The sequence below is a fragment of the Nipponia nippon genome, unplaced genomic scaffold (assembly GCF_047370975.1).
Source record: "Nipponia nippon isolate SJK-2023a ecotype South Korea unplaced genomic scaffold, ASM4737097v1 scaffold_12, whole genome shotgun sequence".
NCBI lineage: Eukaryota > Metazoa > Chordata > Aves > Pelecaniformes > Threskiornithidae > Nipponia > Nipponia nippon.
In genome coordinates this window covers 24,295,160-24,320,232 of record NW_028262313.1, presented here as the reverse complement: position 1 = coordinate 24,320,232, position 25,073 = coordinate 24,295,160, and the positions used below count along the sequence as shown (strand labels likewise).

At 53.1% G+C, this 25,073-nt stretch overlaps 2 protein-coding genes across 8 annotated transcripts; one reads left to right on the top strand and one right to left on the bottom strand.

The window, feature by feature from the left end:
- LOC148056771 (uncharacterized) lies at window positions 1–10,111 on the top strand. 3 transcript variants are annotated; one of them, XM_087749267.1, is made up of 5 exons: window positions 1–978; window positions 1,455–1,596; window positions 7,955–8,181; window positions 8,406–8,482; window positions 9,070–10,111. In XM_087749267.1, the coding sequence occupies exons 1-5, from the start codon at window positions 690–692 to the stop codon at window positions 9,286–9,288; spliced, it is 954 nt and encodes a 317-aa protein (XP_087605393.1). In that variant the 5' UTR covers window positions 1–689; the 3' UTR covers window positions 9,289–10,111. The 3 variants fall into 3 exon arrangements, 2 of the variants coding, with proteins under 2 accessions (XP_087605393.1, XP_087605391.1); XM_087749265.1 differs by having other exon boundaries at window positions 7,950–8,181; XR_015702801.1 differs by lacking the exon at window positions 8,406–8,482 and having other exon boundaries at window positions 1–1,596; window positions 7,950–8,181.
- Window positions 7,978–24,544, bottom strand: LOC104012912 (V-set and immunoglobulin domain-containing protein 4). Of its 5 annotated transcripts, XR_015702799.1 has the most exons (10): window positions 23,773–24,532; window positions 19,994–20,500; window positions 19,694–19,901; window positions 16,739–17,095; window positions 15,805–16,086; window positions 15,381–15,476; window positions 14,181–14,294; window positions 13,732–13,753; window positions 12,416–12,877; window positions 7,978–10,009 (listed from the first exon to the last, which is right to left on the bottom strand). XR_015702799.1 is itself a non-coding variant. In XM_087749261.1 (9 exons), the coding sequence occupies exons 3-9, from the start codon at window positions 19,746–19,748 to the stop codon at window positions 12,679–12,681; spliced, it is 1,125 nt and encodes a 374-aa protein (XP_087605387.1). In that variant the 5' UTR covers window positions 19,749–19,901; window positions 19,994–20,500; window positions 23,773–24,532; the 3' UTR covers window positions 11,309–12,678. The 5 variants fall into 5 exon arrangements, 3 of the variants coding, with proteins under 3 accessions (XP_087605387.1, XP_087605389.1, XP_087605388.1); XM_087749261.1 differs by lacking the exon at window positions 7,978–10,009 and having other exon boundaries at window positions 11,309–12,877; XR_015702800.1 differs by lacking the exon at window positions 7,978–10,009 and having other exon boundaries at window positions 12,743–12,877; window positions 13,676–13,753; window positions 23,773–24,544.
- Window positions 24,545–25,073: the final 529 nt, after the last annotated feature.

The window sequence follows — 25,073 nt, the reverse complement described above, 5'->3', positions numbered from 1 at the left end:
ATCAGGGGTTTGGACAGAGCTGCAGGAACATAATAAAATATGTGGCCACAGCCCAAGCATGCTGATAATGTAACTGAAAGCTGCTGGATTAATGCAGGCCCTGGCAGCAAGCACTAGAGGATCTCCGTGCGGTTTGGCGGCAGAGCCGGACAGCAGTGGGGAGGTAGGAAAGGAAAACCTGAGAGGCAAAAACTGGAAAGGAAGGGCAGAAGCCAAGTGCTGGGAGTGAGAAAACCGGTCCTACAAGAAGGATCCCAAAGTCTCCATCACACTGGCATGGCTAGCTGATGGCAAACGTGCTTGGGATAATGCAGACACAGAGTGATGTATTTTTAATGAGTCCTGGCCTTACAAAATATGCTATACACCATACTGGCCTAGAGAGACTAGGGATGTCTCTCTCAAATTCCTGCTTTTGCTTGAATCGGTTTGGCTTCTGCATCGCGAGTTATACCGCTAGCTTGAGCACAGACAGCTCGGTGGCCTCTGTTTCCAGAGCCGCATTGACTGGTCTTGCTCCCAGCCAGGTTGGATGAAAATAGCACTAAGAGATGACGGGGTGTGTACCTTGGAGCCCCTCATATTGCAGGCGGTCCAGGAGAGGAAAGGAGGTGAGAAACAGTGGAACTTACTTTGGTTATAACTGTAAATAAAACAGTGGTGTTTACTTTTCTGCATGGGTGCCGTGGATGTCGAGCTGCTCCAGAGACAGAGACCGCGGGTGTGCGGCGGGACTGGCAGCGGCAGGAGCAGCGGACCAGCACCGGCTCTTCGTCAGGCACTGCGACTGGGAAGGCGACGCCTGTCTGCCCACACGAGTGCCGGGGAACAGAGGCATTGCAGCCCGCACCCATGTGCTCAAAAGGGAGATGAGCCCTGCGGGGAACCTTTTGGAGCAAAACCGCCTGCAACGGCTGGAGAGTCCGCTCGCCCCTGGGAGCAGAGCTCTGCTTCCCTGCTCCTTACGCAGCCGGAGGGGTAAGAGATCCCTCTGGGCAGAGCACGGGCATGAGCCTCTTTCCCGAGCCAAAGCCTTTCTGGCGGTCTCTGCCTCCGCGGCCCTCTGCCGCGGCCCTCCCCAGCCCTTCCCGTGGCTCCTCCGGTCCCCCGCCAACAGGGGCGTGGGGCCCGACTGCTGTGGGCGGGGTGGCCGGACTTGGGACAGCCGGTGTGGCTACTCGCACAGCTTCCCTGGCGACCTGCCCTGCACCGGCTTCAGCTCGTGCGAGGAGGGCGGTGGCCAGCTCCTGTGGTCCGGGCCTGCCGAGGTGACATGGTTGCACGGGGTGAAGGTGTGAGGTGCTTGCCCTCCCCCAGCCGCCTCTCGCCCCGCTCGTGAGCTTTGCACCCCAGCGGCAGGATGGGGAGAGCTGCTTTCACAACTGGGACGTGTTGTCACTCACATCCAGACATTTCCTGTTATCTAACCTCAGCCTTATCTTCCCCATTCGCAGCTTCCTCTCGAAGGAGGAGCGGCCCCTTCAAAAACGAGCTGTGTGCCTGGGCTGTGCCCCCACCGCGCTCCTCCTGCGTGGCCCCTGGTGCCGGCCCCACGCCACCGTCCCTGCCCGCCTCGGGCCTGGCTGGCTCAGCACGGTAGGTGCCAGCTCCCCATCCTGCCTGGCGGAAGGGGTGGCTAGGGATGGGGAGGATCGGTGACCCTGGGGGTCACCTCCTGTTTCTCCTCTGGGAGGTCCCAAAGGACCGCAGGGGTCAGGACACCGAAACCCGTGGGGTGTCCGTGTTCCTGGCAATGCAGAAAGCTGTCCTCCCACCCCACGTTACACCTTGAGCTTCGAGGGGACCGAAGCCAGCTCCGGTTTGGACTGCCTCCCCTCGGTGTTCAGAGTGCGTCTGCCAGAGCCGGGAGAGTTTGTTGGTATATCCCTTTGGGGGAAAAGCGGTGGTGTTGGGCTGGGTGTACTTTGGTAAGGGTAAGTTAGGGGATGCGAATGCCACCGGTCCCAGCCAGGGAGTGCTGCCCTGGGGACCGTGATTCATTGATGAGGATGAATTACAATTAATAGCAACAGCAATGCGTACGTAGCCCTACTTTGTACCAGGATGCATGTGCTCCCCCCGGCTCGCACGCATGCACACCCTGCAGATGAGTTGCTGGCAGTAGGGAGATTTTGATCTAAATTAGTCATAAATGAGGCAGCACACAAAGAGCAGGGGAAGTTGCGGGATGGAGGAGGGTTTTACCAGGGAGAGATGGTGTCCCAGCTGGGTGCAAGCGTGCTCTTCAGCTCCTTTTCTTGCTGTCCTGGTGGCTTCAGGATGGCAGACAAAGGTTGACTGCGCACCCCTCTTTCCTCCTCTTGGGCGCTGGGGCACAAGCAGCCATGGGGACAGAGTCCGGCGCTCTGGGGCGGGGGCTGCAGCGCTCAGGTGAGTCAGGGGCTGCGGGAAGGCATGCGGTCAGTGGCCTCCAGGTAATGGGGGGGTTATCGGGCCCTTCCCAGGTGCTTTTGGGCAAGCTGTGAGGCACCGGTTGCAGCGTTTCTGGTTCCTGGCCTCGCAAGCCGTTCCTGCAGCTGTTGCCAAAACCCACAACCTCCTCGCTGAAGCGTTTGCCAGCTGTCAGAAAGGCGCCTTGAGCATGCAACAGGCTCCGTGCCCCCAGCCGCGGGGCAGCCGGAACCGCAGCGGGCGCCTTGCCTCTCTGTTCCACACAGCCAGCCCAGGCTTGGAGTCTGGATCTGGCTTTTGAATGTCGCCAGCCTCAGTGGCGAGTCTGCCGCCAGAGCAGGTCTGCCTGCGCCGGGAGGTTCGCCCAGCGGGGTTGGCCTGTGGGGCAGGTTTTTGCCGTGAATGGCTGCCTGCCAGGAGAGGATGGTTTTCTCCTGGGCGCTCTGGGAAAACCCCCCAGGATTCAGGGCCTGAACCCCTGTGTCGGGGGCGGGGGGGGCTCGGCAAGCGCCAGCCGTGTGCCTCTAGGGACTGCGAAACGAGGGCAGGCACGCGGCCTCGGCGCTGCCTTGCGGCGCGGGGCAGAGGGGAGGGCGGCGTTCGGCCGCTCCCAGGCGAGCGGTCAGCGGTGTGGGGAGCCCACCAGCGATGCTGAGGCTCCGGCAGCGGGAGGGCATGGGGGGGATCGAGGTATGAGGTATGAAACCGCATGGTTTCTTGTTAGAAGCAGGGCATATTTCTCTGAGGGGGAAGAGTGCTGAATTATGGTTTTCACTTTTTGGAGCAAATTTGAAGAGGAAGTTGGGACTTATAGGACAAGATGGAGGAGAAGTTTATCGTAAAGCAGGACTAGGCAGAGGGGATGTCCAGCTTGGGCGGAGCGAGGAGGGGTTGCTTTTAGTCTTATGACAAAAGCAAGGAAAAATAACCCCAGTGTTTGCAGGGCTGCAGGGTTGTTGGGGTGACAGGGTAGCATGGATGGCGGCAGTGGGAACACGTGGCTGGTTTTATGCTTCCCGCAGTTGCGTGGGCGCAGTCCTCACTGGAGCCTTGGGGCTCTCGCTCACCTAGGTCCTCTCCAAAGCTAGGACAACTGCTGTACTTGCCGGATCACAGTTTCCAGGAGCTTTCCTTAGCACAGGGCAGCTGCTCACCACACCGTCCTGTAAACTGCAGCCCAAAGACAGCTGGGAGCCCGGGGTGAGGTGGCAAGGGACCTCCCAGTCGCTCTAGAGCCAGAGGGAGAGGGCATCACCTCCTGTTTTAATGAGGGCAGGGACAAGGGTGTCACAAAAGCTGTTCCCCTGCCCTGCTGTTGCCCTGCTCGTGCTGGGGAACAAGTGATTTGTATGCCACTGAGAGGGCTCCCTCTTTGCCCGCGTGAGCCCTCTTGGAAAGCGGAGCACGGCTTCATTGGCAGCAATAGCATCCTGAGCCCGGAGCTGCTCCCTGTGGCAGAGCAGGCAGCCACGGAGCTGCTTTGGCACCTGCCAGCTAAGGACCGGGAGTTACTAATTAGCTGGCTGCACCATTCGGCCTCTGGCTCTGTTTTTGTATTGTTAACTGTCTCTTCCAAGTTAGCAGACGTGCTGCAGAGAGCTATGCGTGGGTATACAAGCCCGGCTTGCCTGCGATGAAGCAAGCCCTTTGGGCTGCAGCTCCAGGCTTTGCTGGAGACTGCCTGACAGATGAGATCGACCTCATTGAGCCAAATATTCCAACCTTTGTCAGGCAAAGCTCCCAGCAGTGTCAGCTGCAGGGCTGGGAGCACAGGAAGATCCTATAGGAGCAGGACGGCAGCCAGTGGAAGTCTGCCATGAGCAAAGCCTGACTTCAGTTTGACTTTTTTATAATGAAGGCTTCCAGCTCCCAGGAGAGGCAGGCCCCAAGGTAACCGATGAGCAGGGGTTCAGCAGACCTTGTTGCCCACAGATCTGTGGGGATTTTTGCTTTCAGTCCAGGCTGTGATTTGGGTTTCACTAAGTGGCAAACAGAGATGGCCTTGATTCCAGTTCAAATCCTGCGTAATAAGTGCATGTTTTGAAACGGCTGCAGCCTACATCTTGGGGCACCGCTACTCAGCACGTGAGAACCACACAGCCGCGCTTTTATGCATGCTGTTACTAGGTTTAGGGTCAAGTCTATCCAATAATTTTACTTTTCCTTTATTTTCATCACAAGTTGCGGAGTAAAAATAGGAGCCCTGTAAAAATACCTGAGAGATGACATGCAGCTTGGAGGGGGGAAGCCCAAGCTTTTTGTGCCTTCGATAAGGGACCGACTGAAGAATGCAGGAAGAACAACTCTTTCTGTTTTCCCCTCCGAGTATGCAGTTGATTGCTCAATCTGTTTTATAACACTGAGCTTTTACTTGGAAATACCCACTTCAGCTTGAAACCAGAAGCTCTGACAAGGACAAATCCATTCAGATCAGATACTATCATTACGGGGTGGGGTAGCAAGCTCCACTCCCATCTGCTGGTAGAATTATCTCTTCTGTGTAACCTCCTCTTATCTGCCCTCACAGCAACATTTCAGGTGGCTGCTTTTCCCCTCAGAAAGCCCCAACGGGCGATGATTTTAAGCTGCAATTGCAGAAGCAGTGCTGTCTTCCCCCCGCCCCGCACCCACGGCCGTATCTTCCCCGGTTAGAAATCAGGGACGAAGTTGAGGGAAGCCTGGTCGCGGATACCCGCGCAAGAGCCCACTCAGCCTTTCTTCATGTGGCCTCCCCACGGCACTTCGACAGGGCTGAGAGGCCTTTCGGGGACGACAGGTTCATTTTTCTTTCGCCCCTGTGCTCTCATTAGTGTGCGGTGTCTGGCTCGCATTGAAAACCGTTTTCAGGCAGAGAGAGTGCCCCCTGCTTTAACAACATCAGCAACAGCTATGCAAACCATTCGGAGCTTGTTAAAAAAACTTTGAGTTTTCGTGGTACAACAGAGCTTGTGGGAGGAGAGTAATTTGACTAACCGCACTGAGACGGACTCGACACGAGGACCCAGGCATCTTTATCACTGGTCTGTTGCTAAAACCCACAGATCAGAGTATTTTGGATGAAGAAATGTTAACCCAAAGCCTTGGCTATATTAAAACATTTGTACAAGGGTGACAAAACGCCGGGAAGGCCCAGGTCCCTGAAGGCAGCCTGGCACCCCTCTCCCGCGGCTGGCGCCCGGCTGCTTCGTGCTGCGGAGGGTACCGCTGCAGTGGTGCAAGAGCTTGAGAGGAGTAACGGGAATCAGTTGTAATTGTGCTTAAACCAGTATGTCTTTTGCGAGGCTGATCTTAAATCAGCTTATTAACACTGTTTTCTAATGCTCGTGAAATGCACGTGCTTCTTTTATCCGTTGCAACATACTTCTTTTATCTGCCATGGTTGCAATTCATTCTGAATTGGGAGCCAGAACAAAGAACGGTTGCTATCTACATCTCACCAAAGGCCTCCTGCGGAGGGCAGGGGGAATGTAAGAATTGCAAAGCCTTTGTAGTAACCCAGTCTAGAAACTGATTTTATCTTTAAAGCTGTAGCTGTTCCCTTGCTGTTAAATCTTATTTCACTCTCTGCTGGTTTCGGAGCACGTATAGAGAATACGTATGTGACGTGACTATTTTTTATTTTGTGCTTTCACATGAAAAAACTTGCCCTTTCCAGGTGTACTTCTATGTGTGTAATACTAGATCAGATCCGATGCTCATCTGTATAAAACAGAGTCCCAGAGGTTACAGACAGAAAAGGGTTAATAAATTGCCGGCCATATGATGCTGTTAATATACTTCAGCTGAATTCTACTTTTGTGTCTTTAATGGTCTACCTTCCAAAATAGAATCAACATATCCATTTTAATTTTTCATTTTGACACTAAAAATAGCACAGCTGCTTTCTCACAAACTGGTGCTGCTGGTCATGTGAAATTAAAATCAGGGGAGTGGGAAGGAAGCTAAAAGCACCATGCTTAAAACTCAGCTATGTCTGGGCCTGGCCGCAGAGAATACGAATGACATTGAAAGTGTTATGCAGAATGGGTGTGGTTTGGAGGCCACGATGAATTTTTCCGGGAGAGTTGCACAGTATCAGAATTTCAAATCTGTTCTTACCCTGAAATTCTGAACCGTCAACATCCGAGAAGGACACAGAGCACAGTAATACTTAGCAATGTCTTCTATTGTGTATCTTTTGTTATTTAATTTTCTTTAAGTGCATCGCTGCTTTTAATGCACACTCTTGATAAAAGAATTGGGGAACCGATGGCATCTTTTGCTCTTTGTGCAAGAGAATAGCGTGTGTGTGGGGGGGGTACGCTCACCCTTGAAGGCTGGATTATGTCAGCGTATGGAGGTGGAAAGCTCCATTTATCGCAGGAGAGGCTTTTTCTGTCTGCTGGAAATGAAGCAGAAGGGGGTTAGTTTGACAAAGGAAGAGAAAGTTTCGCTTCATTCCTGAAGAAGTTCCTTGTTTCCCTATGTGGAGTTTGGTTTTCATTTAGCGTCGTGATCCTTACAGCGATTCTGCCTACAGCGGAGCTGCCTGCTGGCCGGCAGAGATGGGGGCTGAAGTTTGTGGGGACGAGAGGCTGCTATGGCTGCTTTTTTTTGCAAAAGCAAACACACATGGCACTGGACTTTGAGCCAGTGCTGGTGTTTGACGTTGCTTCCAACAGAGCCAACGATGAACTCCTATGTGTATGCCCAGGGGCAGAGTCGTACCTCTTTTTCAGAGAGGTTTGAAGAGGTACCTCCTCAGATCTTAGGTCTAGGTAAAAAAAAATTGATTTGAGCTATCAGTGGTACAGTAAGAGGCAAAACCCTGAGCCTATTCCTGCCAATAGAAATTTTGTCTTTGGCATGCATGGAGCCACCAACCTGTGTTAAATACAGAGGCCCCATCCCATGTCAGACTGGTTACAACTGAAATATTCACATATCTAGAATTAGGCATTTAGCTGAAGTACCTACAATACAAGGACACTTGGGCGTACGTGACTGCTTAAATGCAAAATTACCACAGGGACCCAAATAGAAGGAATTAAATATAAGAAGCCTGAACATCTTGTTTAAATTTAGGAGGTTAAAAATGAAAGCTGTGAAAAGTCTCTTAAATTATCATGCCCTTATCTCTGCCCAATGCAAAATTGCTGTCCCACAGTATGTTCTCTGGGTCTTTGTCTAGACTTTGTGTGTCTGGAGAGACATTGGTCTTCATGATGTTGGACCCAAACGGCATGGCTGAGTGTTTGCATGGACTTTTGGTCAATATTTCAAGCTGCCAGTGCAGCTGTATAGCGAAGGCAGAAGGTTAGTCTGGAGCTCGCAGCACCATTTTCAGTTCCACAGAGCTTCAGCCTTTGAATTAATATAGCGGACGTTTTCCTCAGCAGAAGGCAGCGTCTGCTTGTATGGTTCTCTCTCACCCAAAGAAAAGCGTTGGGGGGGTGGGGGGGGAAATATGGGAGGGATAATGATGGTTTTGGCTAACTGGAAAAGCCTCTGAAGTTAACAGCAGCTTCTGCTCTTCTTTTCCCTCTCCGTTTGCCCAGGATAGCACTCCAGCGAAGACCTCGGCGACACCCACCGAGAGCTGCAGTGCAGCACTGCGTGTATTTGACAAGCTGAGTTCGACACTCAGTGTGCAGAGTGTCAGTTTGTCAAATACCCCAAGTGAGGCACCTGCTGAGCAACGCGGCGGCACACCGGGGGACCGGCTCCTTCCTCCCACTCGGGTGGGAGCCCTCCTGTCCGTAGTCTGCTCCTCTCCCAAAGCCCAGCGAGGTATTGAACAACCCATCCCATCGTTGCTGAATGCTTGACTCTGATCCTGTGCTGTCAGGTTTCCCTTCCACCCCAGTTTCGGAAGCGCCTATGGGGGTAGTCCTCCTCAGGGCGAGTCTGTACAGAAGTGGTGCTGGTGCAGTCCCTCTGCATTGCGAAGGCAGAGAATTGGGCCCTGGCTCCTTATTCTTTGCAGCCAAAGACAATGCTGTTCTCTTCCACAGCATTAACTACCCAGCTGGTAATTAATAATCCTGCTCAGTTAACAAGGATTCTGGCAACTATAATCACAACATCATGGGTAAGAGCAGAATTATCCATAATACAGAATCTTTTCTTTGGACACGCAGGAATCTTTTTTTTATTTGAAGTTGGAGTACAAACTAATGAGGCTGCTGATTAACTTCCCTCTGTCCCATCAGCCAGTGCAAAATGCATGTTTGCTCAGTCTGTTTTTAAATTAGGCCATGGAGTCCGTCACTCCTCCTTGTCGTGGGGAGAAGACGCCTTGGTTTGGGGTGGTTATTCCTAGTCAGCGCTTGCAGCCAGGTTGCTTTTCTTGCATTTGTGCTATTTAGTTAAAGTAATTCCCTCTAAATCATCGCACTTGAAGCTCTAAGGATTGATAAGCATTTTTAATAACAGCCTGGCAGCATATGAGATCTGCAGCTTGAGATGTGTCAGGATGGGGGGGAATGACAGAGGGTGAGTGCCAGCCCAGTCTGACAAAGCAAACTCTCTGAAAGCATTTACCATTGAAAACTCAGGAACTAAGAAAAAATCCCAAGACCCTACTGACTTGTTTTAGGACAGTATCACCAGCAAATTTTGCAATATTTGAGAATATTGATAGAATTGAATACTAAGCTTTTGGGTTTTTTGTTGCAGCTGTTTCTTGCTAAATGTTTTGAAGATGTTGGAGTTTGTACAAAGCTGGGACCAATGAACGTATATCATTGCCTAAGCAAAGGGTGTTGGGCTTTTCAAATAGGCCCTATCAGTAGGGCTCACTGTGCGCTTCTGGACAAACATGGTCCTACTCCTTGTGAGTCGGACTCCCGCGGTCTCTCTCAGGCACCTACTCATGACTCACAGACATCACCCTGATCTTTATCACTGAGGCCACTTCAAAAGAGAACAAAGTCTATTGTTTCAGGGTTTGTTTTGTCCCCAGTGGATCCTTAATGTAGCAGGCAGCTGTGTCAACCCCAACCAACCCTTTCTGCCGTCACAGACCTCAAGGTTTCAGCAGACCCAACTCTTCTGCACCACAGCTAGCCAAAGTGTTCATTTACACTTTTCATCATTGTTTTCTTATGCATTTCCAGCTTTTACTTTCAGTAGATTTTGCCCTTTTGCTTTTTAAATAACACCCCCCCAGCCCCCAGTTCCTTCTAGATGGCTGGGGGGAAAGGGAAGAAAGTTAACCCCTTCCTCCCTTACAAGAACAAATACCAAATTATGGTGTGACAAATTTCTTGGAAACTTCCTCTCCCTTCTCCCTGCTGAGAACGGCAGGTTCAGAAGGGCTCCGGAGGCCAGGGCAAACCCGGCAAGCGTAAAAGCCGACAGGTCCCCTCCGTTCTACGTGCACTGCAGTTGCTCTGAAGCAAAGGGAGCTGCAAGTCTCATGACACTGTGCTGGCCACTAGCAGCAGCGTGGTTTCTGGAGGCAGCGTCGGTTTGGAGCGGAAGCTGAGGTTTCCCTTCTGTGCTGGCGCAGCGCTGGCCCTCAGCAGAGGAGTCGTGTCACCGGGGGGTGACCAGCACAAGGGAAGGAGAAGTTCTTTCCTTCGAGGGTGATACAATACAGCGAAGCCCTCCGTGACTGCCAGAAGAAAATGTTCTGTTTCCAACAGGTTTTACTAACAAACATACCAAAAATACAAATAAAAAAATAATCACACGCTTGCTGCATAGGGAGAAACAACCACCTCGGCACTGGAGACAGACTTTTTGTGTTCCCACCGTTTTGCTGCTTGTGACCAAAGCCATTTTGCTGCCCAAGCTAGAGGCAGTGCCAACACGAGGTACGCAGCGTCTGCTCCGGCTGGGGCATCTGCTACCCCTGTCTTAACTCCTGTTGCCTTCTGCCTCTGCAGCTTCTCCCAGGCTTCAGCTCTTCTGAGGAAGTTGCCCGGACCTCCTCAGAGCAGACCAGCGCTGGGAGGAATCGAAAGTTGGAAAAATCATGGTGTTACAGAGTCAGTGAGGGAACTTGGAGCTGGGAGCTTATAATGGCAGCAAATCTTGCATAAAACACTAGGCTAATTGAAAATTAATGACGATGGCACTGGGGGGATAAAAGGGCGTGCCACGTCCTGTGTCTTGGGCCTGGATCTGCTGAGGTGAGGATGGGGAAGCTGAGCAGTTTTCAGTTCCCTTCCCACACAGCATCGACCCCGCACCACACGCTTCTGCCCTGCATGAGCACGTTGCAGCTCCCCGCTCCCCTCGTTCCCTTTGTTCTGCACCGCCTCCGAGACCGCTGACACCAGCGGCTGCTGCTCCAGCCCGGCGTCTCCAAGGCCAGCTTCTGGCAGGGCGTGCGCTCGCGGCAGCAAGCGCGCTGCTGCGTGGGGTGAATCGCCTCACCCCAGGTGCAATGCACGAGACCCTCACGCACATTTCTAATGGTCCCTGCACTTCTGCCCTTGGTCAGGGCACAGCTCCCCTCCTCCCCAGGTCTGAGAGCTAAGAGACCAGGGCTTGGAGCGGGGTCTGGCACTGCCCTAGCCCTTGCAAGGACAGGCAGGTCCTGCTGGCTGCTGCCTGCCTCCCCCGCGAGGCACAACCGTCCCTGCGTGTCCATTGCCATGTTTATGAAACCTTCATAATACAGGCAGGAGACTCTGATCTCGCCTGATACTCACTTAATGTCCTGAAGAAGTGTCACTGTAATTCAGAGCGCGAAATGTAAAATGGAGGCTCTTCTTCCCAGCGCTCAGGCCATGAAAAGCTAGGTGAACCTGCTATGAGGCTGCTGCCCTGGGAAGGGAAGGTCCGTGGCAGCAGGGACAAAAGCCACGCGGGTCCCAGTCAGCGTCAGGAAGGAGGGCTTGCGTGACCCAGAGCTCATCTGCTTCCCCGTGCTCCCCCAGCTGCACTGACTGGTTTAATAAAAGCCAATAACTCTCCCTACAACTTTGCTTTGCTAAAGCCAGGTAGCATCGTCCCTCTCTGCCCCGGTCTGCTGGCCAAGCCTGTAGGACGGAGGGACGCTGCCGGGAGGTCTCCGACAGACAGGGAGGGCAGAGCACTGCAGCAGCACCCCAGCACCCGTAAGATGCAAACGATTGACGATGAGGAAGCGAACCAGGCTGTTGAGTAACAGCGGGTTGCAGGAAACGCTTCAGCTGAAGGCAGCAACGGCCCAGCACGCAGCCTTGCTGCTTTTGTAAAAAGGAAGTTTTCTTCTGCTTTATTTACTTTTGCCAGCGACCCAGGAATGCCCTGGAGTGGTTTAAGCGGCAGTGACAGACTGCACACCCCCGCACCAAAGCCTGTACCCCATTAGCACAGAATTCATATGCAACAAAGTCCTTTGAAGCCTTTTGTCTTTGCCCTGGGAAAGAAAATACGTTGCACTACTCAGGCACTTCTCAAGGCATTTTACAGACAGGAGCACTCACAACACCCCGCTAACACAGGTCAGGGGTAATACCTCTGTTGTAATTGGCCAGACTGACTCCCATCCCACAGAGTGAATCGGTGTCAGTCTGTGGCGTCCAGGGAGGTCCCTTGCTCAATCCTTATTCCAAATGCCTCAAATTTCTCTCTATTTTATTATGCTTCTGGCCCCCACGCTGTAAAAATAAAATGCTAGCATTTCCTTCGACACCAGTTCTGCTTTTCCAGGAGAAAACCAGAGGGTGGCAGTTAGGAGGGCCAGCGCCTACAGGGACATTCCCCCTTCCTCTACCAATGAGCTCCAGCCTGATAGCAAAAATGGCATTCTGGGGACATCATCTGCCATCCCTTTACCATGTTCTAACAACAAAAGGCTCAAGGCCAAGCAGGATGTACAACCAGCGTTGAGCTGTGAAGGCCAGAGGACGTCCATTTCCAGCCCAATCCCTGGCTCCGCGCAGGCTGGGACGTCCTGCCAGGGGAACATGCCCATGAGAGCACGCCTTGCCGGTGTTACCGGCTAGCAGCATTGCACCCAGCTACACCTTGATTTGCAGGCTAAAGACATTTGTGTTTCCACGCTTTCAGATCCTCTCTTCCTCACCTTGGTCCTTCAGGCTGCTCAGAAATTATTCACTCCATAAGTGGTAGATAAGCACTTGGCTGAGGGTTTCTGCACCAGCGGGCAGGGCCCCATTTGCCAAAGCCCAGGAAGGCTGTGCAGTTCCCCTGGGTTACAGAAAGCGGCGAGACCGGTACATTTATCAGCGCAGAAGGCAGACAGGAAGAAGAGTTTCCTTTGGTGACGTTTGCCACCCAGTGTCTGCAGCCCTGCCCGGCTGCTCGTGTGGAAAAGCTGGTACTCAGCTAAATTCCTTCTATTTCATATTCCGATTCCATTGCAGTCATGAGGTTCTCATACTCCGGATTTTTCCTGATGCATGTGCTGTCATGGCCGTTGCCTTTCATGGTGGAAGTGTCATTGGATGTTTCAGTCTTAGAATTCGTCTCCTTGTGTAGGCACTCCACATCAGTCTCCAATCTCGTGACATCTGCAGCGCTATGGCTGAAACGAGAGAGACATTATTGAGGAGGACGACTAAATCAGAAGTCATTTGATTTACATCTTAGTCAAAGACAAGATCTACCACATAATCTGTGGAACAGCAAAATTGATATTTATCTAGTGAGGGCCTGGGAGGCTCTGAAAGACACTAGAAAGTAACGTTAGAAGAATTACACACACAAAAAGAAGCAATGAACAGTTAACATTGGTACCATAAACTCTCATGGCATTATCATACTACACTCAAAAGAGTTACCAGCGGATAGTCCAGCCTTTAGAAAGTAACTCCCAGTAATTACTGGGGAAAATGGCAATGTGTGAGGCTACAGATGGGTAGGGTATGCCTCTGAATAGGAAAGCAGTACGAAGGGATTAAAGGTTGAGATTAGGACAGGGCAGAAGATATGTTCGTATAATTGTAAGCAAATAGGAATGGCACAAAATACTACTTGGGCAAGCACTGGGACGTGTTTCTTAAAGAGAAAGGCACGTAGAGAAGGAACTTATCCCGAGGGAAGAGCTGAGAATTCCTGTCCTTTGCTTTGTGAAATAAAGGTGGGAGTTTACTACTGCGAACAGTTTTCCCATGGCATCTGCCAGGCGGAGCGAAGGGCCCAGAGTCTTTTTCTCTCATTCTAACACATTAAAAACCAGACTCTCTCTTGCTGCCTCCTGCCCTAAAACGTTAACGTCCTCATGCTGCTAGCTAAACGGGCTGTCAAGGGATTCAGATCCTCCCCCAGCAAGTCAAAGAAATCTTTGGCTTTCCCTGAGCAAAGAGGCTTTTTGGAAACACACATCAGTACGATGCCCTCCAAGTCATCTTAACGTGCCAGGCGAAAAATTGTACTCACAAAGCAACTTCGTAGAGAGGTTCTGAAAAAAAGGAAGAATCAAAGATGTGCATCAGCAAACTCTGTGATTAATGTGCCAAGAAAAAAAAACCAGCTGCTCCCCAGTATTCCCACCTTCAGGAATAACCCTCCCACCCTCCCTCTCCCTAGAAGGGACCGGCTGGGGCTGGGGGTGGAGCAGGGGCCGGGGGGTGACGGGGATGTCGGGGTGACGGGGGTGGGGGTGTCGGGGCTGGAGCCGTGGCGAGCGCCCGCCGTCCCACCCCGCCCCGTCCCCTCGGAGCAGGGCTGCCCTCTGCCGCCCGTCCCGCCGCGCTTCTCCCCGCTCACACCGCCCGCCCCGGCCCCGGCTCCGGCCCCGCCGGTCCCTCCCGGCCCCGGCCCCGGCCCCGGCCCCGCCGGTCCCGCCCGGCCCCGACCCCGGCCCCGGCCCCGGCTCCGCCGCTCACCCGCCTTGTTCCGCCGCCGGCGCAGCAGCGCGGCCAGGAGCGCCCCGAGCGCGGCACCGCCCAGCGCGGCCGCCAGCCCGTAGAGGTGCGGGGTCGGCGCGGCCCGCGGGGAACCTGCGGGCGGAGGGGAGAGCGCTGCGGCGGCGGCGGCGGCGGCGGCGGCGGGGACAGCCGGACCGGCGGGGGGGAGCCGCACCGGGCCGCGCCCAGCCCCGCCCCGCCCCGCCCCGCCCCGCCGAGCCCCGCCCCGCCCGCCCGGCCCCGCCCGCCGTGAGCAGCGCCACGCGGCCGGGGCGCGCCGTGAAACACGTTTTTAAAGGGCTTTAAAAGCGAAGGAGACCTGCAACGGCAACGGCAACTGACCCCTCCCGGAGCTGCCCCGCGGCCGCGGAGAGCTGGGTCTGCTCGCCAGCGAGCCCCTCGGGCTGCCCGGTGCCGGGGGTCGCCAGCGCAGCTCTCCCGGCGTGGCCGTGGCTGCTGCCCCCGAGCTGCCTGCCCCCTTTGGACGAGCACGCCGCTTTGGGGCTCTCAGGCGAACACGTCTGAGCTGGGCAGAACGACAACACCCGCTGGGCCTGCTCTCGGAGGGGCAAGCCAGATCTTTGTCCCTGGCGTGTCGTCCTGTGCCCGTTCTGCTTGCAGGCAGCGTGTGCCGCTCGCGTCCCCCTCCCCGGCCATCGCCCCGGGGTCCCCGGCAGCCCTGGCCAACGCCGTCCGTCTCCAGGCACCAGCGCTTGTGCCTGGCCGCGGCGTGGCCGGGGAACGCTTCGGCTTTGTCTTGCTGGGACTCGCCCAGGTTTCCACAGGACTTTCTCGCTTCATCTCTCCTGCGGCGACCCCCTGGCTGGTCTGGGGTGGTTTACCGTCGGCAGCTGCGCCTTAAGGCTCCCTGACGCAGGGAGCCCCGAGCCCCGTTTCTTGCCCCAGGTGACCTCCCGCTGGAGCTGTGCGGCCCCGGTTTCCCAGGCCGTGGTCCCTCTGGCACTGGCTCTGCCAATGGCCAGGGGGGCTGCTGTCCCACCCAGCTACCACAGCTGAGGCCCTGCGGCCGCGGGACAGGGCGGGCCGTTTCTATCCCGCCTGCAAAGGGGATCTGCAGCCCAAAAGGAACGTCAGGTAGATCTGTCTTTCTTACCTTCTCCACCACTTGCAGAGCGCCAGGGTGAAAGCAGCCGTTCCCCTGCAGCCCAGGGCACTTACCTGTGGGTGCTGGCTGGGACGCGTCGCCTCGGGGGGTGAGCGGGGGTCTGCTGTGCCTGCTGGTCCCGGGGCCGGGCTGCTGTGTGACTGGGGGCTCTGCAGGAGAGACTGGGCGTCAGGCCCTTTCCCCCACGCCCTGTCTGCAGCACAAGCCAGGTGAGAGCAAGACATGCCAAGGGCAGGAGCCAGGCTCCCACCCTGCACAGTCCTGTTCCCAGAGGGACACGGGACATTTCCCTGACCCCTGCCATGATCAGGCACGCTCCGAAGCAGGGAGGATGCCGACCCCTGTGGATTCCTCTCTGGGTGGCAATCAAGACACCATCCATATTCAGCGTTACGCGTCTGATCCCGCTGCGAAGGAGGAAACTCCCTGCCTCAGTCTTGTGCAGTGGAGATGAGGAGCTCTAGGCTGGGGACTCACCTCTCACCGTCAGCTCAACGGCGTCGCTCTGCTGCACAACCCCGGCCCCAGCCCGGTTTTCTGCCTCGCAGTAGTACTCCCCGGCGTCGGAGGGCCGCAGGCTGTCCCACACCAGCTCGGCCTGGCTGCTCAGGAGCAGGGCTTTCCCCCCCGGGGTGCTCCTGAACCAGCGGTAGCTGATGGGGGGGGACCCGCTGGCCACACAGGTCAGGCTGGTGCTGGCTCCTGCCGAGACCGTCAGCCCCAGCTCGCCGGCCCTGATGACGGGCTTGGTCGCTGCAACTGGAAGACAAAGTGGAGGGGGCCCAGGTCACGCTGGCCCTGGTTGCGGTGGGGAAGGTCCCCCCCGGCCATGGCAGTTCTTGCTCTGGCTTTCAGTGCTCTCCCAGGAGGAAGAGGGGCACCACTCTCACGTCACCTCTCTGCACGGGTTAAGCTCAGTTCGCCTGTGCCTAAAGCCAGGTTTACACCAACTATGCCACCGTTGCCATATTGCACAAGTCCTGCTCTGTTGAGTGGGTGCCCCCCTTGCAGAAAGACAGAACGTTCTTTCCAGCACACACTGAGGAGGCTCGGGAAGGGGAGGAGGCAGATTTGGCTAGCACAACACCCGCTTGCTGTCTCACTTGCTACAAGAACCACAGCGATGCTGGCTACCTGCACAAAACCAAACCCATATCTGGATGTTATCTCAAGCACCATGGGTTCACGTGTCCCATCGGTGGATCCAGATTGGGGTGTATACTAACTGATCCCCCTTCCCCAGCCCATCCCTACACCTCCACGAGTGGAGAAGAAGGGCTAGCGCAGCGGGGAGGATGCCTCAACACCCAGCCAGGCCGTGGGTGAACGACTATTCCCACCAACTGTGACTTCTACATGCGCTGTGGATTGGACTGGCTACACAAGAGCAGGGCTTTATTGCTGGATTTACCTTTGACAACTTTAACCGTAGTGGTCACCTCCTTTGTTACCAAGCTGTTATTTTTAGACCTCCAGCTGACTTGACAGGTGTAGTGTCCGCTGTCGGGGATTTCAAGGTTCTCGATTAGGAGTGAGGCGTTCCCTGGGCTGTGCTTTGGGACGCTGACCCGGTCTCGGAACTGAGACAACAAGACGTGGTCACCAGAATCGTCCCTCCGAAAAATGGCGGAGGTGCTATAGTCTCGCTCCACGCTCCAGATGAGGGTTTGCTGTGTGAAACCTTCTGAGGGCACGTAGGTGCACGGTAAAGTGGTGGATCCCATCCACGTGCCCTTGACCTGGTGGACACCAGACAGATCCAGGAGGGCTGCAGGGAACAACAGTTGAAGGGGAGAAATAAGAATGCAGCAGAAAAGGAGAACGTCCTTAGGGTAGATGGGAATCGCTAGGCGGTGGAAGCCAGCATGCGGTCACGTCTTAGATGTGCTGTAGACCACAGCCAGCTAAACCAGGGCCTGTCCCCACCTCACTGAGCATAGGGAAGTGACCAGTTCCTTCGACCTCATGGCTATTTTTATTGTTTCTCTCTGGACACTTGCCAGTTCTCAATTCCTTCTCAGTACAGAGAGGCACAAATCCTGCTTCTGGTGGCAGCATCACGCTACAGTCTTCACAAGACCTTAAGGAGCATCTCTTATTCCTGCTCTCTAGTGCCAGCCTTTACGCCCTACTTCTGCTGCTTGGCTTTCCGCTTACACTTGCACATGAGGAGTGAAGCGACAACGGCCTCGCCCCACTGACATGGGATGCTCTGACAACACCACTTGCAGTGTTGACTTCTACCTTCTCTATGGGAGGGAGGACGAACAAAGCAAGTTTACTGCTTCACTGCATGTTTGCATTCGTTAACGTCACTATCTTTTTATGCAACTTCCCTGGTGCTCACAGGACCCAGCAGCACAGCTCTGCGGGGGGAAGCACGTCTCTGTGCAACAGCCTGTCCCAGCGCTAACAGGAGCTGCCAGTTGGGGAGAGCAAGCATCCGTGGATCTGTGTCCACGGGGACAGCCGCGGGGACTGCCGGGGCTGCGCGTAGTGGGAGCTTGTTTCGGACACGGAGCTTTGGTTTTCCTTTAGCAGATGACTTTGGGAGGGCAGGCACAGCTACATTCTTCAAATCTCACATCCCAGTCAAACGGAAATCCTTGATGTATCAGTTTTTAAAGGTTTTCCGTTTCTCTTCTTCCTCTTTTCACATACTCCCACCACGAAAAACTAAGAAGGGTGGAAGCTATTTGGAAAACTGCTCAGAAATACCCTTAAGGCACTTGGTGCACTCAAGTTCAAGTATATTTGCTACCCAGTGTATTCATCTGGACACAATTTCATTTAAACATCTCTCCTGTCTTGTTTTGCATTGCTGTGTGCCACGAAATAGCTGCCAGCATCCGCTGATGCCCTGCAGAGCAGCTGCAGGGATGACTCCAAAGGAGAGCTGATTGGACGGAATGGGAGACATTCAGCAACATAAAAATCCCCGAGACAGCATTTTTAAAAGAAGTATTTCATCCCAGTGACACTTCTTAAACTGGGATGTAGTCTTCCAGACAAACAATGTGAATTCTTCCACCAGAGGGAAATAGAGCTGGACCAGGCAAAAACTTGAAGGGCTATGTTAGAGATTAGCAGACTGATCAGAGGGATTTGTATTATCTATAATGCATGATAACAGAAAAAAAAATATTGAACTCTCATGTTCTGGCCCATTTTCTAAAACGGTTGAGCATCTTCCTTCCCAGCCTGCCAGCACCAGCTCTCCTGGTGGCATGGAAGCAGCAGGCGGGCAGGAGCCTTTAGGGACCTGTTCTGAAGCACTGGACCTGGAACAGGATTGGTGGACCAAACCCAGTCTTTTTGCTTTAGCCTTAGAGAAGTGCAGATCTGAGCTAGATTTCTAGCATCGTACCTGCTTCAACCAGGTAAGCACCCTGCCAGGCACTCAAGTGGGCACAGGAGAAGAGGGGTGGGATTTTGAGGTACCCGGCTCATTCTCCCAGTCTCTCCAGCTGTCTGCCCGCTGAGCCCACCGCTCCTCTGGGAAGTGCCTCTTCTAAGTAGCAAATTACCTGAATTCAGCTGGACCTGGCTCACCTCTACCCATACCCCCTTATCCCGCTCCCCCTTTCCCCTCCTCCCCAGAAAGGCACTGGTTGCGTTCAGCTGCAATAACTCACAATAAGTCGCTTGAGAGGCAGATCCCAGAAATCTGCAAAGCTGGTTTTTTATGATGAAGTGGGGAACATACTTCAACCCGTTTTTCTAAATGTCAGGAGCAATTCTGTGCTTCGGTGTACAACTCGTTAAAGCACCTTTCTCCTGTTTCCCAAACCCTTCCTCTGCCGGCGGCAGTGTCATACGTGCCCTGGCAGCGGCACGTATGCCTCACGGGCACAGGAATCGAAGCAAAGATTCCAGTATCACCTCTCCGAATGCAGCTAGAGAGTCAGCAGATCAGGAGAGACCAAGGGCAATCGTGTGTGTGCCCCCACCTAGTCTCACAATTACAGCTCTTCTTCCCAGGACCGTGCTAGCAGAGCAATGGGGATGCATTACTAAATTGTAGAAGAATGCATATTCCAGGTTCAGAAAGGCTGTTTTGGAAGCTAACTCACCAGAGTAGGTCCTCTGCATGGGTCCTGGACAATCCTGTTCTGTTCTTGCTTTGGGGCATGGGAGCTGACCTTTTGCCCAACACTGCCCTGTTTGCTCCGCTCTTAAAAGCACCTTGTTGTATCTGATGCCAAAGGAGACTCTTGTGAATTCTCAGGCTCTATTTTTCATGCAAGAAACTAAAGACTTTCCACACTTGGTGATTTTTAAAAATTAGGACACTGTAATTCAAAGGATTTTCCCTACCCTCTTAGTACTCTGATTTTTGTTCTTATACATTGAAGCACGTACTCACCGTTGCAGCCGATGAAAGCCTTCACAAACACCACTATCCGCACAGCTTCTCCCATTCTCCCAGAACGCAGGCCCGGCCTCCTTTCCCTGCACTTGGCGAGAGACCCCCACGCTCCTGGGGCCAGAATGCAAGTGAAGAACACTTCCCTTTCTTCTGCCCGTTGTCATCTAGGATCCTCTTTCTGAAATATCACGAGTCCATTTCACTGCTGACTTAGGTGAAGGGTAAAGGATGGACAAAGACTATAAGGACCTTTCCAGTTCCATTTCATATTCCCCTGTCCCCACCCACTTCTCTTACCGTTCTCTTGACTTTTCTGACTAGCGCTCTTTTTTATTATTCTTCACAATTGTGTTTCTTTTTTGCTTTCTTTTCTCCTTCTTTTTCTTTCTTTTCCTCCACATTTGCATTCACTTCACAGTGAAAGAGCTTTATGGTCGCACAGTCAAACATTCGGTAGCAAGGAAAGAAAACTTGAGGATGCTCGTGAAGCATGAATTCAGTTCCCTCTGGCTTGTGTGTGATGGTATCGCTCAGCAGAGTGCTCAGCACCTCTCTCCATTGTACCACCAGGGCTCCGAACCGGGCATCCAGAAACGGAAAAGCACAGCTCTGAGCGCACTGACTCACCCAACGCCGTGCAGGAGCGTGAGGCAGAGACCAACTTATGGATGCTCAGTTCCATTTCCTTAGTGTCTTCTCCTGCTGGTGGTACTCAGCTCTTCCACCGCACGCATGGCCCAGCCTCTGCAGCGGCAGACTCTCCGAGGGCATCCCCGTTCACCTCTGAGTAGGTCGGTCTGTGACCTGAGTGATCAAGACAACCAGCCCTAGTTTCTTTGCCAAATAGTCTGAGCCTTTTAGACCAGAAAACTTAGGATGCCACTTTCTGTTTTATCAGAAAATGTGCAGAGAAGAGGTATTAAAAAACCAGCATCCTGCTCTTCACTATGATAGGAATTTCCCTGCAAAAGCTCCATTTTCTACCACCTGCCCAGGAACCGTGCCCTGCTGCAGTGCAGCTACAGGTGCAGTGATACCTGCCAGGGCCGTGGAGAGGGTGCCTGGGGGAACGAAAGGTTAACAAGCCACAGTCATCTGCATTTACTGTTACCCAGGCTTTTACCACCTACGGGTGATCAGGTGGTCACTGCCTGGTGCTCTCATTTTCACAGCCTCACAGACCATCTTGGGACACGTTTCTGCTGCAAGAGTGCAGTTCATGGGCAAAAGCCACCATGTTTCATGCTCTGCAAGCACACGCGGTGTTTTCTAAGGAGGTGACTTATGGCTGGTGGCAGAGGGACTTTATTCCAGGAGACATTCTGGGCATGCTCCGTAGGGTACCTTTAAAAGTACATCCGAAAGTTATCAATGGGTGTTATGCACAGGATTAACACGTGCCTACTGATTATTACCAAAAGAAGAAGGAATTACAGAAGATAAGAAACACATAGGAAAGCAAATCTACTGACCTAGTGAGTTCTGTTCTGCTTTTAATCATTCACTAAAGCAACGTTTTGGCATTTATTGAATAGACATGCCTTAGCACACAGTTTTAACAACTGCACCAGGAGAACAGTGTCTTTGAGCTGGAGGCAGATGTGTCTGAAGTACAGGGAGCCATTTTCTGTTGGATTTGGGAGGGAAAGGTAATTGGTGGAGTTTTGCCCCAGCTACGTCCCATCACGAGAGAGACCTGTTTGCTTTAGCTGAAGCGTTTATATTGCAGCTGAGCTCAGGCCGTTCCCTTGAAGTGCTGCCATTTGTCAGTGATGGCTTGTTCCCTCTCTGCACAGGGCAATGAAAACTGGAGGCTGTCCTCACCTTCCCAAAGTCAGTAAACTGATAAGAACTGCACAGGTCTCGGTTCCGTCTTCAGGTCTCCGCCTTGGATGGTCTCCACCTTCATGGCCACGCTTGGGTGGCTTGCAGAATGTGATTTCAGCTGCGCTCTGCTTATTGCTGCAGTAAAACTTGCCTGTGGCAAGCACGGGCAGCCTGGAGCAAAAAGCTGAATGTGGTGTGGTGAGACCTGGTGCAACGCATTCATACAAGGTTCCAGGCTAAGAGCTACCACCAGCTGTCATCCTGCCGAGGGAGACGCTGGAGGCAGCAGCACCACCCGTTCTTGCAGAGCATATCCTTGCTGGTGCGGTGGACACTTGATTTTTGCTGCCTTTTCTTCTTGACTGCTTTGCTGAAGCTACCGGTGTGGTACCAGTTCACACTGCCTGTACCCCGTCTGCCCGCTCTGCCACCAAGAGGCCATTAGCTGCGTTTAAGCCCTGCCTAAAGGCAAACAAGCAAACGAAGAAGCGCTTGTTAAAATTCAAGCGGTGTCACTCAAAGAGTGAATATGAGTCCATTTTCAGAGAGATGGTTTAAAACCGACTTTTGCACACCCTGGCCCATGACTGGCGATAGGAGCTTGTCCCCAACAAACTATCATCTCCTACACAAAAGGCTTTAAAAGAAGCTGGATTTTGGGGAACATGCATGAAAACCCAAGCTAAAACTGCTGATGTGCCTACTTTCTGAACCGGACATGCAAGACTTCCTGAAGCTGTAATTATACAGGATAAAAAATGACTATTTAGCTAAAACAAACACAAAGAGCTGTAGTTCCTCAAACATGATGTACATGACGTCTTTCTCTCCCTGGGACAGAGATGTAGCTGTCAGTTTTCTCCTCCCTGAGTCACATAGTCAGCCCATTTCTTTCTTACCAGGGGGACTCCTCATAGTTTTGCATCCGCACACATGAAGAAAAAGCCTTTAACATCTCAGACATTATGGCTGGTGACCTGGTTTGTTATAACGATGTATACTTATGTCAGTGTCTCTGCTTTGGATTGGATCCACTGCTTTCCCGCTGCAGTGCCAGGTGGGTGAGGCAGCCTGCGGCCTTTCCCCCGCAGGCACCCACCTTCCTTCCACACGCTGGACAGGGCACACTTTCAACCACCGCTTCTTCAAGTATCACAGCTCAGGCAAAGTGGCCAGCATGACTCTCTGTGCTGCAGTTTCTGCTACTGCGTCTCAGGCCAGTTAGAGGTGGCACAGTAAAGTCCCCATTTCTCCGAAAATGAGTGCAGACGGGACCTCACACCCTGCTCGTAGGGACCAGCTCTGCAGTGCCTGCACCTTACGCTCGTGTTTTGACATAGTCTGCCGGAGGCTAGAGAAGTTTGCTACAATTTTCCTGGTGATGAAATAAGATTTCTAGCCTGCAAGGGGGTGAAATTCAGTAGCAAGCTTTGAGCAAACCACCAAAAAGTAGGTAACTGAAGAAGAAAGGTCTCAAAGTGCTCTTTTTGAACCATCTGCGCTCAGAAAAAAAGGCAATTTTTACTGCAAGACTCGAGACATTCTTATTTGGTCCAGCCACAGCCAGCTCACAAATCTGACTAAACAGACTGCGGTTTACTAAGTACCTGCAGTTATCACAGGCGCTAGCTACCGATGCTTTTGGTAGCCTCACTGCTATCACAATTCTTGCTCTTTGCGAGCTTCCCAATTCCTTCTTTAGCGGCTCCGTGAAGGCTGGTTGAGCTCTGGTTTTGGCAAACACAAGTGCCGGTCTAGGAAGATCTGCCTTAACCTCAGCTTCTCTTCCTGGCGTGCCGCTGTACGCCATCGTTGTGCTGCACAAGATGCACAGCAACTGCCCTTTTCCCCAGAGATATCCCACACTGAATTAGGACCCAAGCCCTGTCTTGCATTGTCCAACAGCGCATGCAGACACAAAACACGCAGAGAACCTAGTTCATGGATTTCTTTTCAGTTTCAGGAGCTTGCCTTTTACTGCTTGCCTTAAAACAGTTTTGTTTAACATCACCAGCTCCTGGTCATGGCTGTCCAGGCAGTATAAAACTGCTATTTACCCGTGTTTGTATGGCTACGTTGCCTGTGGCTTTGCAAGGCAACCGGAATGGAATTGTTTTTTGCTTTTGCGGCACAGCTGTGGGATACCCGGCAGCCGCCAGCCTTAGGGCGTCAACAGCGAGGGTGCCTGCTGTGCTCAGACCGCGCTGTGGCCAGCCTGCCCTCCCCTGGAAAGCCCTTTGTCTCCGTACCTCTGCCTTGCCTTAGTGCTCTCTTCTTCTTGGGCTGGAGCTCTGGCCACATCACAGCGCCGCAGATGAACAAGTCGCCTCTGCAGCCAGCGCCAAGTCCCCGTTTGGGTAGCCGCGGCAGTCCTGTCGAAGTACTCTGAGCGTGTCGAGCATTACCACACTCCCGCCTGCAAAAGCACAGCTTGCAACCCCAGTGCGCTCACTGGCACACCGGCTGCCTCCGTCCGACTGCTGACACTTCGACTTCCCTGGAGCCTTTAGGGACGTTTCACCATCTAGTGCCAAATCCACAATTTCTCTCTGAAAACAAGGATGAAAGGAGAAGGGAAAGCAAGCTAACTCCCCAGAGAGCTGATAGCAGGGGGGACATTGCTTAAGATAACTGCCTCAGCCTAGCACAGCGCAGAGGGTCTTTCCCAGTTAGGTCAAGACCAGCAGTGGTGGAAATACTGGCAGGGAGGGAAGAGCTCACGGTGCCGGCTGCGTTGCCGTTCTTTTGTTCGTACAGAGCTCAGCTCTCTGCCGAAGAGCCGAGCGTGCTGGTCTGGATGGCTGCACCCATCGCACCACTTACAGAAAGGACGTGCTCTTTTCTGCTCGTTCTCCAAGCAGCACGTGTCACGTCCACCTCTTTGCTCAGATGTTCACGCTGTCGTTTGACTTTGGAGTACCTCTGCTTTCCAGTTGCTCCATGTAGCACTGAAGCCCCATATTCCCCTCGCCATACGCTTGTTTCTGGGATGGAGCTCGGATGGGTGGGCTGCTCTCCAGTAACAGCGACATTCCCTTCCCACCCCCTCCCTACCAAACACACGCACACACACAGACTTTTTTTTAAAACCCCTTTTTAAAGACTGAGAACGTTACTGCAGGGCTCCAAAAACTGCAACCTCATCTAGAATTGAAAGATTAAGAGAACATGACAGTTTCCCAGAAATTTTCAACACTGTTGATTCTCCGTCACATTAACACACTGCCCAGTCATGATTTTTCTGCTGTTCCCTGTAAAACCCTTTTGGTGGTAATTGTGTGCCTCGCAATACTATTGCAACAGTTTTCCTCCCCTACTCACCTCGCTGCTTACGAAGACAGACTGTCACACTTCACTGGTTTTTTACTCTCTCCGTAACACAACTCATTTTCTTTCACATCCCAAGTGTCCCATTTCATTAGCTCTGAACCTCAAATTGGACTAGGATCGACACTTCCCATCTTCTGCTCCCTAAACTGTGGCTGGCTACAGCCTACAAACATCACTGGCCACAGCATCCAACACATATCCCAGACGCCAGCAGATGCAC